The sequence below is a fragment of the Phalacrocorax aristotelis genome, chromosome 6 (genome assembly GCF_949628215.1).
Source record: "Phalacrocorax aristotelis chromosome 6, bGulAri2.1, whole genome shotgun sequence".
Classification (NCBI taxonomy): Eukaryota; Metazoa; Chordata; class Aves; order Suliformes; family Phalacrocoracidae; genus Phalacrocorax; species Phalacrocorax aristotelis.
In genome coordinates, this window is record NC_134281.1 from 7,735,560 (window position 1) to 7,753,585 (window position 18,026).

General features: G+C 41.9%; 1 protein-coding gene across 7 annotated transcripts in view; it reads right to left on the reverse strand.

Annotated features, from left to right (window-relative positions):
• The window catches only part of SLC25A26 (solute carrier family 25 member 26), a 95,017-nt gene that overhangs the window by 27,915 nt on the left and 49,076 nt on the right, over positions 1-18,026 (reverse strand). For 6 of the 7 annotated variants that reach the window (XM_075095761.1, XM_075095762.1, XM_075095759.1 and 3 more), the window contains exon 6: positions 3,883-3,927. The exons of the other annotated variant lie outside the window; for it this stretch is intronic. In XM_075095761.1, coding sequence (XP_074951862.1) covers positions 3,883-3,927 — 45 coding nt within the window. The remainder of the gene's footprint in view (positions 1-3,882; positions 3,928-18,026) is intronic. 7 annotated transcript variants of the gene reach the window in all.

Consider the following 18,026-nt stretch of genomic DNA (forward strand, 5'->3'; position numbering starts at 1 on the left):
CCTGAGACAGGTTTATCTTATGCACAGCACTGGTCTCCAAGGGAGCTGACCATTTCCACTCAGGCATAAGAAGCAGGCATTTTTGACAAGATGTTTCTGGACTCAAACCTAAAGAGAGGCTCTTGATTTTGTTTTTTTAAACTCCATTTTGTTGAGAAAAAAAAAACCACCCTGATGCTCTGTATTTCTGCAATATCCCCACTGAAGAAATTAAAGTTGTCTTTTTTTCTCAGGTAGGTCTAAAAGAGAATAATTATGGATTAAAACACAACATGAAACAAATTATAAATCATTTATGTGCTGTTGGTAGGTACTCAGATGTGATGATTAGAAGTGCTGAATAAAACACCTGAAGAGAGCAGAACAGAAGGTCACACAGAAGGCTTGAACTCCACAGTGCTACAGTCATCTGAGTGGAGACTCGCATCCCTGGCAGGGTGAAAGCAAGAGAGCTGTGCCAGACTCCCTCTAACACACCACAATTTCATGCCAAATACACAGACCCTGGAATTTGAAATTCCCACAGTGAAGAACGCACATATAGTATTTCCAAAGCAAATTACAGAGGCACCCTGGAAATTCCAGGCCAGCATACAGGGGGACTGTATCTTACGTTGTTATTCCAAAACTTGAACCAATACGGAAGGCAGTGCGCTTGGCTGGCATTTGGGAAGCACACCACAACTATGTTCTGCTGCCTTTCTTCACGGCCAGCTACCTCTGAGATGGGATCTGAAGCATTAGCCCCACCTAAAAGAACCTAAACCTGATCAAACTGCCACAGTGGTAATCAGCCATGGTGCTCCTCCAAGGGCTGGTGTAGCAGAGAGTGAATGAAATTTGAAATGCCCCTTCTTTTCCTGAACTCTGAGAAGACTTCAAAATTGTTTTAGCTGTAAGGTTTGGACTAAAAAGACAGAGAAGCACTACACTAACTCACCCTAATAGAGAATGACAATGTCTGTCCTGAAATCTGATACATCGTAGCACAGTTTCCTCCTCCCCTTTGGTTTGTATCAATAATCTGTGCCTAAATCAAACTATGGGAAAATTAAGAATTGGGAAGGGAAAGGACATTAAGCATGCAATATAGCAGTGGATGCTACCTACATCCAGAAAAAGGCAGTTTTCTTTTTTACTAAAATCACCATAATTTGTTTACTGTTGTTTCCTGAGTCACTGTAATCTAAGAAAGGAGTCTATTGACTGTTTCTAAATTGTGTGTTCACCTGAGTAACTGGAAGTAAAGCCGGTATTTGAAGCAGTATCTATCCTTTGCTAATTACTGCAATACCCTCTTGTCCAGCACACACAGTGTAAGTAACTTTATAGTTCAGTAATCCATACAATGTTCTCTCTTCTTCTTCTAACTTAGTTTAGTGCATGGTATGCAAGTTTACTCTCACATAGGACAGCTGGTCTACATTCAGACAGAAGAAAAGTGTGCATGTAGACTATGTGGCTAAAGCCTCCTGGAAGCGTAAGGAATAACCATAGCAGCCTGGAGCTAAGCAGATAGAGAAAACAGGATATAGAAACACCTGATTTGCTGCCTAAGACAAGACTTTATTACGCTTCCTTAAGCTTAACACCCTGCTGCTGGCTGCAGCCAGAACGTATGTGAAGGAAAAGGAAACTCTCCACTTCTTCCATGTGCCTCGCTAGCTGTCCTTTACAGTGGAAAGATATTTTTCCTCATTTTTATGGTTATTAGCTTGCTCAGGGAATTATAAGACTGTGTCTATCATCCATCAGCTTATGTAACTTTGTACTAATGGGTTTAAAAATGACACAGCCACAGCACTTGTTCTGTTCTCCTCTGTGAGATGATCCACACACATCACACACAACTGCTCCTGCATTTACTTTCTCAAGTAATCCCATTAACACAGTGCAGAATAGTCCCTCAGACATTCTCTAACCAACCGCTTCAGTCAATTCTTCTGTGTTCAGGCTGCCCGCTGTTTGTCTCTTGTCCTTTGCACTCCTACCTCCTCTTAATTACTGTCTCTCCGTGCACCCACGAGAAGCCCTTGCCTGAATCATACTCCTATTGAAACTACTGGCCATATCCAGCATGTTCATGGGACCATAATGTTTCTTCTCCTTTGTTGTACTGTCAGGGCAATTTTTTTTAAGAGTTTCATTCAGATAAACAGGACATATTCTGCTTTCAGTGCCTGGCTTTGATGTGGCAAACCTTGAGCTCTCTCCCTGTGCTGAGGCAACATGGCTGGAGCACGCAAGACTAATTTTTGCCATTTTCTACTCTCGGTTCTGCAGTCAGAAGAATATATTGCAACTGGTCCAGTTTTGTTTCTCTTCAGATCTGCACTGACCTCTTTAGATTAAACATGATGTCTCATCCTAAGTGACTCACTCCTGCAGCTCTAGCTAAATTCAAACTGGCTTCTTTAAAGCTTGCAATCTAAACAATACATTTTACTGTCACAGCTACGAGGACATTAGTTAAAACAACTTTACATTCTGAAAACAGCTACACGATGTTGCTGTTTTATGTGGTTTTGGCAAGAACACTGCACTTTTTGCCTTTAAGCACTGCCACCTCTTGCTCCCAAACACGGCTGCCGCACTAACAATTAGCAGGTCAGGCCAGTATCGCTGCCGAAGAGTTTACAGAAAGCCATTCCTAGACACTGGCAGGGAAACAGATTCCTAATAAGGCAACCAAAGCTACCCTGTGCAATGGGATGATACCCAGACACCACATCAGACCAAGCTCATGAAGTTCCTCCGGAATCCTCTGCAAAACGCAGCTCAGTTCTGTGAAAGCTCTTGATGTATTTCATGCTCCTTCTGCCTGTAGACTCCCTGTATTTGACTCCCTGAAGCCTCCAGATGCAAACATTCACACCAGGGGCTCATCCCTCCAGAACAACCCCAGCTACCAACACACAGCGAGAGGACAAGCTGTTGTCCCAACCAAGCATACAAGGACCAAGAACATAAGCCCTCCTCCCTCAACAGAAGCAGCAAGGGGCAAGGAAGATCATCAAGCGTTCCCATCCCTCCCAGTACCTCTGTCCAGTTTGGGTCTCAGCGCCAAGCTTTCTCAGAAGTTCAGCACCCTTAACAAGAAGAAAATTACTCTCTCTCCAGCTCCTCTCTTATAAACATTATATTTTGCTACAATGCTTTTAATGATCTGCAACAATTTCCTGTGCTTCCAAGCCAGGATCTCCAAGCACGTGAAAAACCCTGACTTACTTTCATCTTTGCAGTGAGTTAAAGGAAAAAAACAGAGGGACAGAGAAATTACATGACTTCAAATCCAGCTCTGTGCTCAAAAATCTAGACCCTATGTCCATTATAAACAAACCAACCAGCTGGTGGGAGAACAGTGCATCATTCTGAAAGACTGCACTATTAAAATATCATCTAATTGACAGCTTCTTTAAATGACATTTGAAATAGCCTACACACAGCCAATCAAAATAGCTTGCCAGTAATGCACTGAGCATTTCTTCCTGTATACAAACCCAGGCTCAACCTGTTTTCTCTATCATTTGCAATTGCCTGTTACCTTGAAGAGTGAAACACTAAAAAAATTAAAATAAAATAAAAAAAGAACTACAACACATGTGGTTTCCACTCTAATCAGTAAAAATAGCTGGGGTAGCAGATAAGAGTTGTGGCATGCTGGGGAGTAAAACGTAGGCTGCATGCCATGTATCAGTGGTTAGATGTTCCCTGTTATTTTTCAGATAGTCAGGCAAATGATCTTCACGTGTACAGGTAGGCTGGTACACACTCACTGATTTTTGGATGTGCCCATAATTGTGACAATCAAGTTAGATAAGTTACCATGGAAAGCCTTTGCGAAATGTATAACTTATATGTCTATCATTAAAGAGGACTTACCTTTAAGGACTCCCAGAGGGGAAATTGTACCAGAGAGAATGGAATCTGGAGAGGTGGGAAAAGGAAGAAAACACAACAACATAATGTTACAATCACAAATTAGGTTGGCATGTTCCTCGACTGGCTAAATTAGGAACAGTTATGGTTCACTCAGTGAACTGCAGCTTATTACATTTACAAATCTTTAAGGACACTTTATGTGTGCTGCCATTAAATGACTGGTTTCACTAAAGCAGTTTTACTTTGTTTATCACATTCCCCGCTGAGAGGTTAATGTATTGTTACCAGGGTGGCCTAGAAGAGCAATAAGCAGCATGATCTAGTGCAGGGACATTCTTGGTTTGACACTCAGCCAAGGAAGCCATAAGGATGGTTCAGGAAACACGTTCCAAAGGCCAGGAACACAGCCTGGCAAAAAAAAGGTCTTCAGCAATACACACTCACAAATGCTGAGCTGAAAACAGTTGTGCTCCGACCAGGGCTTTGCAATTTGGGTATCAGCGGCAGAGAGAAACTTTACTGAACATCTCCCGGTGATCTCACATTAACAAGCTCCCTAAGGAATTAAAAGCAGGTTGTGAAGAGCTACCACAACCCAACTAAAACCCAAGGCAGATGCTTGGTGGTTCTTTCTCATCACTTAGAGAGAGGCTCTTCTGTCCAGCAACAGCATGTGTCTTTACCCAGGCTCATTCCTCTGCCATGTGTCCTTAGCAGTACCTGCGCATTTCCAGCTCCCTTACAGATTTTGCCCAGGTAAACACCTCGTGACCAACTCTCTTAACACACTGAGAAAAAGACAAACATACGTCTCAGTCAGCTGTGTAGGCTGTGCAGCGCTAACATGTGTAATAAGTCAGTTTTCACCATGAACAGGCGATTCTTTACAACCAGAGCCATCACTTTCCAAGGTTATGCCATCCTTCATAGTTTTTCCCTCCTCCAAACTCTCTACTAAGTTCTTTGGCTCTTCTTCCTCCTTCACCAGTCTGACAATCCCTGTCCAAAATCCAGCTCTCATACCAACTCTGCCTTTGCTATCTCCAGCCCAGGTATTTATCCTCAAGATGGAAGAAGGAGTCCCTATGAAAATATTACCCTGTGCCAGAATTGTCCTGCAGCTCTATCTGCGGGTCTACTTTGCCCCTTCCTAAATGCTTCTGCAGTTATCCCCTCCACTTCAAACCCAGTCAGCCCCAGTTTCAAATCTCCTTCCAAGTATATGTCTTCTCCTACTCTTATCTTCCTTCCCAAAGCACGACGTGTGTCAGATTAGTTTTCCCCCTCATGCAGGCTGATTTTGTAGTTTGTGCATCATCCTATTAGTCACAAAAAGCACTCATGCACCTTTTACTGTGAAAAGTAGCACACGCTCAAAATGGGTCACGCTTAACTAATACATAAATCTTTGCTCTTTGTAACGTGAGGAATGTCAGGTTAAAAACATTCACTACAGTGATATGAACAGCTTATTAAATCCAAATTCAAGCTACACAAAGGAATCTGAAATGGTACATCCATCCAACATCACAAGAGTTAAGGAGTATTGTCTGTTTCACTGTGTTGCAACTAATGATTAATAAATGAGTCTATTAAGTTAATCTGCCAGGCAAAACTAAGCTTGACAGACACCTGCCACAGAAAATTTGTTATCTATTCAGGCAGGAAATGGCAGTGAGAAGAAATCAATGTCACTGCTGAACATTGAGCTGACAAACTGAAATCTCAGAGGAAGTTTGTCATCTTGAACAATGAGCAATATCCCTGGTGGCATCTCAGAGCCCCACAATAAAGGTCAGACATGGCTCTTATTTATCAGGGCCTTGAAACTCTGGTGTAGCAATTAAATTTTGTTTTTAATACTGGGTGAAAAAGTCCAGCAATTTGACAGTAATATGTGGTAATATATTTATGAAAAGATATATGTATCTCCACATGCTGCTGCATGGCTGTTGAATTGGAGTTAAATGGCATGATTTCTTTGCAATGTAGAATGAAAAGCAACATAATCTTCTACTATCTAGGCCAAAAAAGAAAAAAAAAAAAGAAACAATACCCACTACATTTGCTTCAAATTTGTCAAAAGAGAAAAAAGGAAATGCTCTGTATCCAGCTGTACACCAAACAAAACAAGCTTTCAAATAGAGTCTCCAAGTTTTGCTTTTTTATATGTGTGAATGAGTGGTAAAATTATGCAGCTGTTAATAAGACAACAAGGGAAGCTTTTGACATAAACCCCTTTTTATCTCCTAGCTAGAAGCATTTCAATCAAAGAGGAAATTTGTTCACGACTGCTGTTTGATTTCCAGCGTTAGTGGTGTTTGCTTTTCGTGTCCTGCTCAGCGGGGACCAGAGCTGGGTGGGGATTATCAGTTTCACTTCTCCCTTTGCGCCCCACGAGATGCTGCAGTGCACAGGCTACCAAAATGCCCGGGAAGATTCCGGATGTATGTCAGTGAGATCTGCACGGCCGCTGGGCTCCTCCTCTCCAAGATGCCTGCAGGATAAGGGCCTAAACATTTTCTAAGCCACACTTTAATAAAGTTTGAAAACTTGCAAAAACCAAGCACCACCACCACCAACAAGCAGAGCAGCACCTTTGCCCACACAAAGATTATAGGAATGAGATGTCCCCCATTTCTTACAGTCATCCATTGGAGCCTGTTTAACAACATCCTGACTTAAAAACAAAACCCACACAAGCAATTTCATGGGTACTGGAATGAAAGGGAGTCTGGCTTCCTGTGGATTTGGGTTTTGTCATCAGGTTCTCTGAAGCCAAATAATTTCTAGCTGGGTTCGGCAATCTTCCCATGACAGGGACCTCCATCACATTCCTCTCAACATCTCTTCCTCAGCTGCTGTTGAAAGTTCAGTTCCTATTGCAAGCTTTCCCTCAAACCCCTTAATCATTTTTATTCTCCCCTCATACACATATTTTCAAAAAACTTATCGGAATTTCTATTTATCTTTGCAGCCTCTGCCTTTCTGCCACATTTCCATGGCCAAGACATCCAAGGGCTGCAACAGGCTGCTGTGTGTTGGTGTGTGCATACACCCTGTTTGCATAAGCCTTGTTTCCCTAAGAGACCAGACTAAACAGCCCACGCCCAAAAGTAGTATTAATATATGCAAAAAGAAACAGCTCTGAGAGGGTAGTTCATCCAACAATGAAAAAGACTTTAGATGGCTAATTCCTCTTTATTCCTCTACCATGACAGACGTGACAAAATCTCACAGTCTGGGGACACTTCTTAATTTGAAGATTTACAGCAGCATTTCATTCCTTTTCATATTTTGCTTTTTAAAAGAAAAGCTCTTCAGCAATGAACAGAATCACACCCTGCCAGGCAGCGATATTTATGCCTGAAATAGGCTAAGGCAACAATAAAAATGTGGTCCACACATGTGGGTAACTTTCTGCCAGCAAATATGAAACCCTGGCAAGCTCCACCAACCTCTCATTCGACATTAATACAAAATAGACAGAGAGTACCAGTTCTCATGTCTGGCCTAATGTTATATAACTGTGCTGTTTGTTCAACAGAGTCAACTCTTACACCAAAAAAAAAAGTGTAAAGCCCCCAGAGAGCTGTAAATCATTATGCTAAAATGTTTTATAGGTTAGTGAAATTATCATTTGCTCTAGTCCCTGTAGTCCTTAGCTCTTGATGCCTAACTTAATGTAATGAACCTTGCAGATTCTTGTTTCTACCGATCTAATTAATTCCCCAATACAGAAGGTTTTTAAAATATTATTTTTAATAAGTTACTGCTAGAAATAGTTGCACCTCACAGCCAGAGCAAGATACATACATCCCACTTCTGAGAAAAATACTGACCTGCAAGTACCAAAGACTGATGACAGAGCTAAAGTCCTCCCACCAAATACTGTTTAATTAAATAAAAGACATTTAAGGAGGAGCTTGACAACACTCTTTGTAATTAAAACACAACATTTTAAAGTAACTCAACATTCATCCATTCAATATCTGATGCTAAATTGCAAGCTGACATTGTCCTGAAAGAAACAGAGCAGCCAGGGAGCAAGAACATGCTGAAGGAGTGGCAAAGAAGGGGGGGAAGAACCAAAAGAGAAAAAAAAAAAGCCAACCCTCATCAGCCTCTTCAGAACTGGGATTCCCTTCCAAATATGAGAATTCTTTCACACAAAGGGGAAACAGATGTCCATGGCTGGAATTTGCATGTGGCTTTATTCTCTTCTAGGATACAATAAAACTACTCTTCTTCTCGTCCTCCCAGCTAGAAATTAAACAGTGGCATGTCATGCATAATCCAGATGTACTTTCTACCTCCAACTTTATTAGCAATATATTTAAAAAGAAGAAGAAAGAGACAGAAGAAAGGGAGAAACTAGAAAAGCAAAAGAAATGAAAAACTATGTGGTATGTGTTCTCAAAACAATATAAAACCTACAGATGTTCTTACTAATCTGGGGCACATGTTTGTTTATTCAGGTTTTCTCTGTCTCCAGTTCAGCAGGCTGCGCTTTCCAGAAGAGCTATCTGTTCTTACAAATGTTAGAGTAAATACTGAAGGAGAGACTGGCATAAAGCAGCCAGAGGATAAAACAGGCTCACCTTTTAAGAGCTTTCTCAATGTCCCTGAAACTGTACCTCCCTCCCAGAAACTGCTCTCACCCGTACCTCCACTGTTCCCTACATTAACAGCAATGGGAGTAAAGCCAACAGTTATGAAGAGGATTTTGACAGTCCTAATATCACAAAGGCCAAGGGCAAGAACATCTGTTCTCTTCAGGGAGAATGTACTGCCGTCATCACAGAGTAGTTCTCAAACTTGCACCTAACCTGTCACTTGCATGCACTCATAGAGATGCTGTCACCGCTGAGGCCTGTATTTATAAGGAGTACTCCACCAGCGCCTGAGCTGCAGGTGCCAAACTGTGTCTGCTCCATTGTAATTACAAAGAAAAGTCAACAAACCACCTCTGCATATCAAAAAATAGACTGTTTTCCAAGGATACATAAACCACAAATTTCAGGAGAACAATCTTCCCTTTACCTAAGTCCCTGTTATGTTCTCTTTTTTTTTAATGAGCTTCTTTATAAAAGATGGTTCTTTCCAAACAGATTGAAGTTACAGTAGAATAAAACAACCCTGTCTGCCCACTGGACTTAACGCCAAAACATTTCTGTTAACAACCACTATAAATCTGGCTCAGTGTCCTGTCCTCCTAAAATTCTTCACACGCTTGCCCAATACATCTGGATTATGATAAACTGATGTTCCAGCTATAAATATACTTTCCCTGTGATAGGATTTGAAAGGACAGCATGAAATGAGGCAAGCCTCTCCCCTGGTCAGGTCAGAGGTCATAGCAATAGACAGCACCATAGCTGTCCACAACACTGACCAAAGGTGAAGGTGTAGAGGAGCTCAGCGCAGCCATCATCGATGGTATATCCCGAAGCTGACAAAACAGACTTATTTTCTTGCAAAGCTTCAATTAATACTGCCTCACAGATCCTCCTCGATAAATCGCAGACTCCACAAGGAACCTCCCGAAGATAATTTGTAATCTTAACATGAATGAAAGACTGTCAAAGCCATCAGCTGCGTTCCTGCAGCTCAGAGATGAAAGCTGTGAACGTGGTGAAAGAATGGACAAGATTTTATGTTAAATAAATTATGGAGGGCTTTGTTAATAAACACTGATGCAATTAGAAACAAAACTCCTCAGGCAAGTATGACAACGCTGGTATAGCAATGCCCAGAGAAGATCTTCTCTTGGCTCCATTCCTTAAGGGACACAGTAAAAGACCAAGTTCCCATACAGCACCTTCCCGTAAGACTGCACAAAGCCAAAGAGAGGTGGAACCCCTTGGGAAGCTGGGCCATTACCGGTAAAACCATCAAGTTGCATTTGCAACACACAGCTTTTCACAGGTCTTCAGAGTTGAACAGGTGGCTCTGCAGCACTGCTAGAGGCAAAGGAACAGCATTTAGGGTGGTAGAAACACCAGTCTCAACACTACCCAGGGTATGATTAAAACAAGGTTTCAGATCATGCATCAGCAGCCACCTGAGGTAATCAGCAATTCCCTCATTTTCAAGCAAATAACATAAAATCTGTGTGATCTCAGAGGCAGCAAGTTATAAATCGGAAGAAATACAAAATTCCTGAATTATAATTATTACTCTGATTCAAGCATCCACTAACCCTCAAGTATTTGCATCTTGCTTCATCTGTTTCCCCAGCTCTAAGCCCACAGTATTTCCACTTGTCACCTGGCATATGTGAACATTTGGAAGTAAATTCCTTTCTTAGACAAAATATTATGTGCCCACAGGGTTGCCTGATTTGGTTACAAGCCATTCTCACAGATGTCCTTTGGACCTGTGTCGCAGAACTTCACATACAACAGGATTTTCTTTTAAACAGCACCACACAGTTGTTATAAAAGCAACTTATAAAGAGCATTATGTAGAGAAAGATAAATACAAGGAAAATTCAATCCAGTTTTCTCTCCACTAGAAAAAGGTTTTATCATATTTAAAAAAAAAAAAAAGTTTTTCTGGAGGGGCAATGTCGACCAGCAAAGGAGAAAGCCACAGTCAGAGATCCAGCATGGCTCTGCATTCCCAAAACATGGGAAAGCGAGAAGCACTGAGGCAGATGCACAAACTCAATGCAGGCTGGATCGATTTAAGAGAGCCTGATGATCACAGAGCACTAACTTTGCACATGCACTAGACAGATCATCACTGAGCTACTGAAGGCTCTTTCCTCAAAGAAGCAATATTAACAGCCTTCAAAATCCCACCACCACCCCCGCCCAGCACCAGCCCCTAACTTTGCTGCAGGACAGAATAACTGTTAGAAACCGTATAACGTTAGCCACAGAAGTCAATCTTACTGGACTTCAAACAGGAGCTGGACTGATCGGCCCTTAATTAGACAAATAATATCCATGTTCTCCCATTCTCCAACCAACAAGCACTAAAGGAGATGCCCGTTTTGCTATTCCTTCTTGAAAACAACATACCAAAAAAATCCTCAACAAGAAAATGAATATATTGGCATCGATTTGTACATGCTGTTTTCAAGGCGCAGATAAAAATCTTGTAGGATAAAAGATGAGTTTAGCAGCTCTAGAAGAATGAAGGTATTGTTTAACAGGAAGCAGATGTATGTCAGATGGCAAACTCATTAAAGTGTCCCATCGTTAAAGGAAACGGGATAACAACGAGCCATCTGAAAAAACCTGAACTGATCCGGAAATACACAAGCCGCAGCTAATCTCCTATTTATTGGTAGGTAATGCCTTTAAGTCATGCACATGCATTGAGTTTAGGACCATGAAGGACTAATCTTTGTTCTCATGAAAAAAACATAGGCGCAGAACCCTGGAGCATGGAGTGCAGCGTTTCTGGAAAAAGTCTTCTAAGGAGAAACCCCAACATTTGGAGAAATTACTACACCAATACATGGGTACACACACACGCACGCAGGGTTCTGTGCAGCTGTCCCGGAAGCACGTCAGTTTGCTAACTTTGGAGACATTTTAATGTACATTTTTCATACATGTAACATTTTAAATGTTAGTATAATTACAAAAATGCCTTATGAAAGGCACCTATCAAGGGAGGGCCTCTAAATACAAACTTTCAAACTCGAAGAAGAAAAAGTTTATAGGCAGGCACTGGACTGACTGATCTGCAGAATCAGAGTCAAACAGTTCCTCAAACGAGAATTTTGCAGGAGATAAAGGACCTAACTACAAGGAATTAAACAAGCAGCATGTTTGATTCACAAGGCAGGTGGATCTGTGGAGAGGAGTGAGAGTATTGCTTCATCCAGCAAATATTCAATCAAAGAAACTTGACAACAGTGCAGCTGTAATCGCACTGACATCAGCACCAGAGCTCTCGTCCTCAGAGTAACAGCAACACAAAGAAAATTAACAGACTGGGAAGAAACACGGGTTTCTCCCTCCCTGATGTGTCTCAACCTATAGCAGTTCAGTTACAAATGTCTTGCTACTACGTTATTATCACAAATATAACACAGCAGCTTTCACCATAAATATTAAATAGATTTCTGAATGCCACTAAAAAAATTTCCATGGGAAAATCCATCTCTGCTTTTGCATATGGGCCTGATTTCATTGAAATTGCTGAGAATTTTGCACATGGGGCTTCGATAGCTTCTGGATCAGAACCCATGCTCAAGATGGAGAAGAGAGGAGAGAGCAGACGCAAGGGTTCTAGCATACAACACATGGATCAATTAATTCCAGTCCTACCGTGTCCTTCCCAGAATGCACGGACTCAGATTCATGGTGAGAGCAGGATCTAGGATGTGCTTTTTTTAACTTGTTAAGCAGGAACTACTGCAAATTCCCTGCTTCTACAGAAGTGTACACAACAGCCCTACTAGTAGCTGTATCTGGGCCCAAACTGTGTATATTTAAGTACAGCTTAAAGTCCCAATAAAGTTAATGTAAGCTAAGCAAATTCTATTGAATGTTTTACCAAATACGAACTTCGGTGTTTTGCTGCATCAGTAGCCCTGATTATTTGGTAAGGGTATTCCTGCATATTTGCCTTTGGGGAGGGGAGAAACAAACAAAAAAAAACAACCCCAAACTGAAACAAAAAACAAAAAACAAAAAAGAGAGAGGAAAAAAACAAGACACGTAACCAAATGTTGCTTTAAGCAAAACATCCCACAGCTACTATGAGAAAATTATTCCATCAAGGCCAGCGCAAACCCAACATTAATGGAACAACTACTATAAACCACCAAGTCGAAACTTCTTTCTTTGAAGTGCATGACCCATGCAGCACTGTTTATGTATCTTACCCCATTATCTCCATCATGTGGCAGAGAGAAAAAATGCAGATTAACGTCAAATTCAGGAAATGCTATTCATGTAAAGGTACTTTATCTTACATGCATGTATACACACTTATGTGTATACACATTCAAAATTTTATGAGTATCTCACAAAATGGGGCATTGCTAAGCTTCCTTCTGTAACTGCTATTTTTAACGATTTAGGAAGAACTGTACACCACAGGTAAAAGAAGAAATAGCCTTATCCTGCAAGGTGCTCGCAGTCTCACAGGCAGTGCCCTGATGGGTGCCAGTGAAACGATGCCCAGGGGAGACACAGGGGAAGCGCCAGCAGCCCAGGGTGAGCGGTCCGTCATACAGCAGCCCAAGTCAGTACAGGTGGAGTTAAAGGACTGATCTTCACAGACTCCTTGAAAGAGTTCACCACACGTGATGTCTGTCGGCGTTAGCTGAATAGGAGTTGGTTCTGCAAAGCACTAAAACATGTCTAATTTCCCACCTCTTTATAGAGAAGCAGTTAAGTATGTCCTTAAGTCCTGCACTGAGTAGTCTGTCTATCCTGCATGCCTGAAATAAGACTGGACTATTTTCTCTCCCTCATCTACCTTTTTTAATGAACAGTTGCATTGCTTTAGCCCAGCCGTAAGGCATGGTCATGCAGAAGTCACTGAGTGAAATGACTTGCCTATGTTATATTGGGAGACCTAGTAGTTTATGACAATGATCTCTCCTAGCTTTTATGTATTAAAGCATGAGATTTCCTGAATGGCAGCTACAGTTCCACAAACTTGAATCTGATTCTACATTACAAAAAACCTAATCTAAAGCTCATTAAAGTGAATTGAAAAATTGCAATGGGCATTTGATCGAACCCAAATGAACAGTTAGACAACGCACATACAGATACAGGAAGGATGGTTCCTTTATGTTTTTTTTACCCTCTATAATTTTTTTTTTGACAGTTTAACCAATTCTGCAGACTCTAACTATTTAAACAGGAAGCCCCCTGGACCCAGCAGACCTCCCTGCCTATGCAGCTGGAGAGCTACTCTGCTCCTAATGGAGCATTTCTTCCACCCCCACCCAAAGGTAGCAGCTGTACGATGTCGGGTCGGACACTGCAGGGCCACCTGGGACTCGCTGCCCTCCCAGGTGTGGACTTGCAGACTTGTCCACGGCAATCGAGCCCCTGGGAAAGCTCACTGCCTCACTGCCTGCATCCCCCAACTTCCTGCCTGTCAGCAAGCTAGGAAAAAACTTTAGACGAGGCTGGCTGCATACGCAAATCTAGCGTGCAGAGAGCAGGGGGGTTTGTGTTCAAGAACCTCTTGCAGGCTTCCTCAAAGGAGTCTAACCCTGCTTGCACAACGGCAGCACCATTATAAGATCTGTGGAAGTAAAAGCCATGACTCTCAATGATTTGTTTTAATTCAGTTACAGAAAAGATACTTTCACCATAAGCCTTTGAATTCATTTGTATGTCCTTACAGAGCCACCTCATTGCTGTCTGCCTTGAGGATCTACCATAACCACAACGTTAAACCAAAACAATTTCTCACACTCAAGTTACCCAGCTTAGACGTGAGGAAAGTGTGCCAAACTACAAGAGCATGGGAACAGGATCCAGAAGAGCACGGGTGTTTTGGTGGGCAAGAACTCAACAACTGGAACATCCCAGACACAAAAAAACCCTTATTTTCTTCATTTGCTCACCCTGCAGGGCTGCCCACACATCCCAGCTATAGGTTTGGGCTATCTTCAGAGCCTGATGGGAACTGAACTACAGAGCACAACAGCAGCTAACTCTTCTTCTATGAAATCCTGGTTATAGCTGTGATCAGCAACGTAGACACTATTAAGTTTCCACTTTACCAGTATAAATCATCCCCTCCATGCTTGGCAAAGCACTTAAGCACATGCTTAACTTTCACTATTGCTGAACAGGAACACGATTATGCTTTAAAAACATTAAAGACCAGACCCAAACAAGTTCTCAGACTCCATACTCTTCTTTACGCTCCCAACTTCCCATTAATCTAAAAAGCTCTTCCAGAGTTGGAGGTGGGCCAAAGTGTTTTGTTGAACTAACTCCTAAACAAAGTTTTCTGCTAATTTGGGGCTGCAACCAACGTGGTGAATGAAGAGAAAAGCCAAAGAAAATAGTCTAAACTTTTCTGTGGGTTACTTTAGATATACAATAAAGAACTCAGTGACCTCAAACACCCGACAGAGCATAAGCCAAGGTAACAACACAACTGCAGCTCCACCAAGAGGTTTTAGCATCCCAACCAGCAGCAGAAAATTCAAAGCAGTCAATGCAACTGCCAGAGCCCCGCGATGGGATCAGATCCCACCGTTTCCAGCACGCTCCTCTCACGCAGCAGGTCTGAGCGCAGCATCTGTTGCACTGATGGTCCCTTTAAGAAACGTACTTCTGTGGAAAACATTGACACCAAAAGGAGAAAGCCAAATTGCACGCCCACTGCAGTGTGGCCTCTAGAGGGAAAGGGATGGGAAACGCTGCTCACACAGCTTTAATTCATTTAAAGGCCATTTTGCATCCAGAAGGTTCCACTGAGATTTCTTCACTGCTTTTGCAGCCATGTCAAATGCCCATCACAGCCAAGTGGCAGATTTGCCAATTCCCTGCTGTCAGAGGTAGATTCATAAAGTCATGTTGCCTGGTATGGATTTTGTCTGTGATACACAGCAGTAGGTGGGATTTACATATATATGGTTTGAACCATAGTCTTCCCAATCGTTTTCCAGCTGGGAAACAGAAAATCAGCAATAAAATAATTTTCATGCTAACAGGCATTACTTGAGGGGAAAGAAAATCAAACACAAAAATGTTGGTTGGGGAAATAGCCAGGCATTCCCAAACCATGAGGAATCTCCAGAAATTTTACCTTTTCAGTGGACAGTATTTTAGTATCTGCTTAAAAAACCTGCCTTTAGGTAGGTCTCCAGAACTGTTCGTGTCCTGCAGCATTTGGATGTCTTATTCTGGGTGCCACCCACAGACACCATAACACATGCGTGATGCTCCTTTCACTGTGAGACTGAGATGTATCTGTCCAAATTAGTCCAACAAAATTGCAAGGCAGCATCTGAAGAAAAAACTACTGGTCCTGATCAAAGACATGGTATCCCTGAGGTTGCACTGCACATAGCTGGACTCAAAGAACAGGGCAACAGGCAGTGCAGTGAAAAAAAACTAGCAACCAATTTAAGGACCAAAGAGAAAAAAGGAAAGGAAGCAATGCTACTGCATAATATGAAGAATGAGCTATCTCAAAGCAAATACCTTTTCCAGTGTAACGTTCATAACCTTTTGGGCTGAAAAGGAATGGACTGGTGTTAGAAGCGTATAATATATCCAGGTGACTTAAAACAGGATTTTTTCTACTGAGATTAGCAAGCTATACATTACAATTCTCATGATGTTTCAAACTCAAGGCATTTTTATTACATTTTCATTTATCTTCCCTGGGATTTTCTAATTTGCACCAGGATGCTTTCTTCTCTTAAAACACAATTTTTATCTCAGCACAAATACTAACAGACCACTTCAGACAACTAAAATCTGCAGAACTCATACAAGAGCAAAAATCAACTGTAGCTTTCAATCAAAAGATGTACTACTATTAACACCTTTATTTATAAATAGTAGCACCAAATGCTGGTAGCGGTCTTTGGGATCATGAAAAGAGTTAAGAAACCTGCAGAACAGTGTGCTGATTATACATTCACACATACAATTTTAAAAGCTCAGCTGACATGATGCCAGTAAATTACCTGACTTCTTTTGGAAGTCCTGCAGCAAGTATTATCAGTGTCTTAAGCCTAGCACTAATCTGGGGTGGAAAGGAGGTTCTCAAATTCATGCAATTTGTGCTGAAATGCTGATAGACATGGTGAAAACAGCTTGTTACGCTGGAGGGAAATTTCCAGGTTCTAAGAGAGTCTGAAACAGAATGAGCTCTACCTCTACTGACTGCTTGCACTTCCCCTTCCAGCTGCAGCAGTGGGGACAGCGGGGTTGGTTACCGCTTTCACCCTGGCTCCCAAGTGCTTATCACAACCCCACCACACATCACCGTGCCCATTCCTCCCAAGTGCTGGTCTGGCTCCTCACATAACTGCTCTGTCCCCACGTCATGCCAAATAAGCCATGTTAAAGACAGCAAGTAGCAACACAGGGCTGTAAGCGCTTCAGCCAGCTGCACAGCCAGAAGTGGATCTCTGAGCGTGGCCTAAGGAACAGACAATGTTGGCTGACTTCACTCTCAGGCTTAAACCAAGGATGAGATATTTCCACCAGCACCATGGTGCGCCCAGCAGCGTTCGTCCCGGAAAAGACCCCAACATGATGCTCTGTGCCCACAGACCAGCTGGTAAGTACCCATTTGGAAAGTATAACTGAACACAGGGAAGATCCTGCCCTGAGCAACAGTCTTGACAAGATGTGCTGATTGGGGGAAAAAACCAAACCCAAAAAAGAAAAGAACTCGAGCCTTTGCTTTGCAACACATAGCTACTCAGTAAGATAAATGACAAAAGCCTTTACTGTGGTGGAATAGTTAAATACAATCACAATAAAATTCCACCTGTCAGCTCCAAAAGCACCCCACATGTAGAATTTACACAAGCTGAACTGGAGCTGGTTCAGGGCATGTCATAACAGTTAGTCATTTCTGCACTGTGCACTGTTAAAATTGGCCTCAAGATGAATTGAGTGCCTGTAAAGGGCAACCATATTTCAAGCAAACCAGGACATGCTCAGGGTAGTTGGACTGCCCCTTCAGCTGCATTCCACAGCATTTAATTTTTGCCACTTTGTTTTCATGAAAAAATATTTCCAGCACACTTCCAAAAACTTCTGTAATCCAGTAAAAATACTTTGTGGTAAAACTCTGGAGAAGAAGGGGAAAGAAAGGTATTAGTTTATATTGAAAGGATTTCGCGTAGCGTTATTCCTACCTACATTCCCAAGCAAAAAGTAAGAATCACAAGTAGTTTTGCTCACATGAGTTGTTTGCAATCTGGCAGTTCCCATAACTAAAATATGGCATTTCCAATCTCGCAGCATCACATGGGGGTTTTTGAATGGCAGCCTATTTTGTTTGTGTTTGCGATGCTTTCCAGCAAAAGCCACTTCTGGTATAGGAGACAACATTACTAAAATGTAAATAAAAAAGAAATGAAAAATTATTTCACTCTTACTCCATTTTTCTCAAGGGGCTTTAACTCAAGAAATCTTCTTACTGTGTTCAGAAGACTTTTGAATCAAACCAGTGGT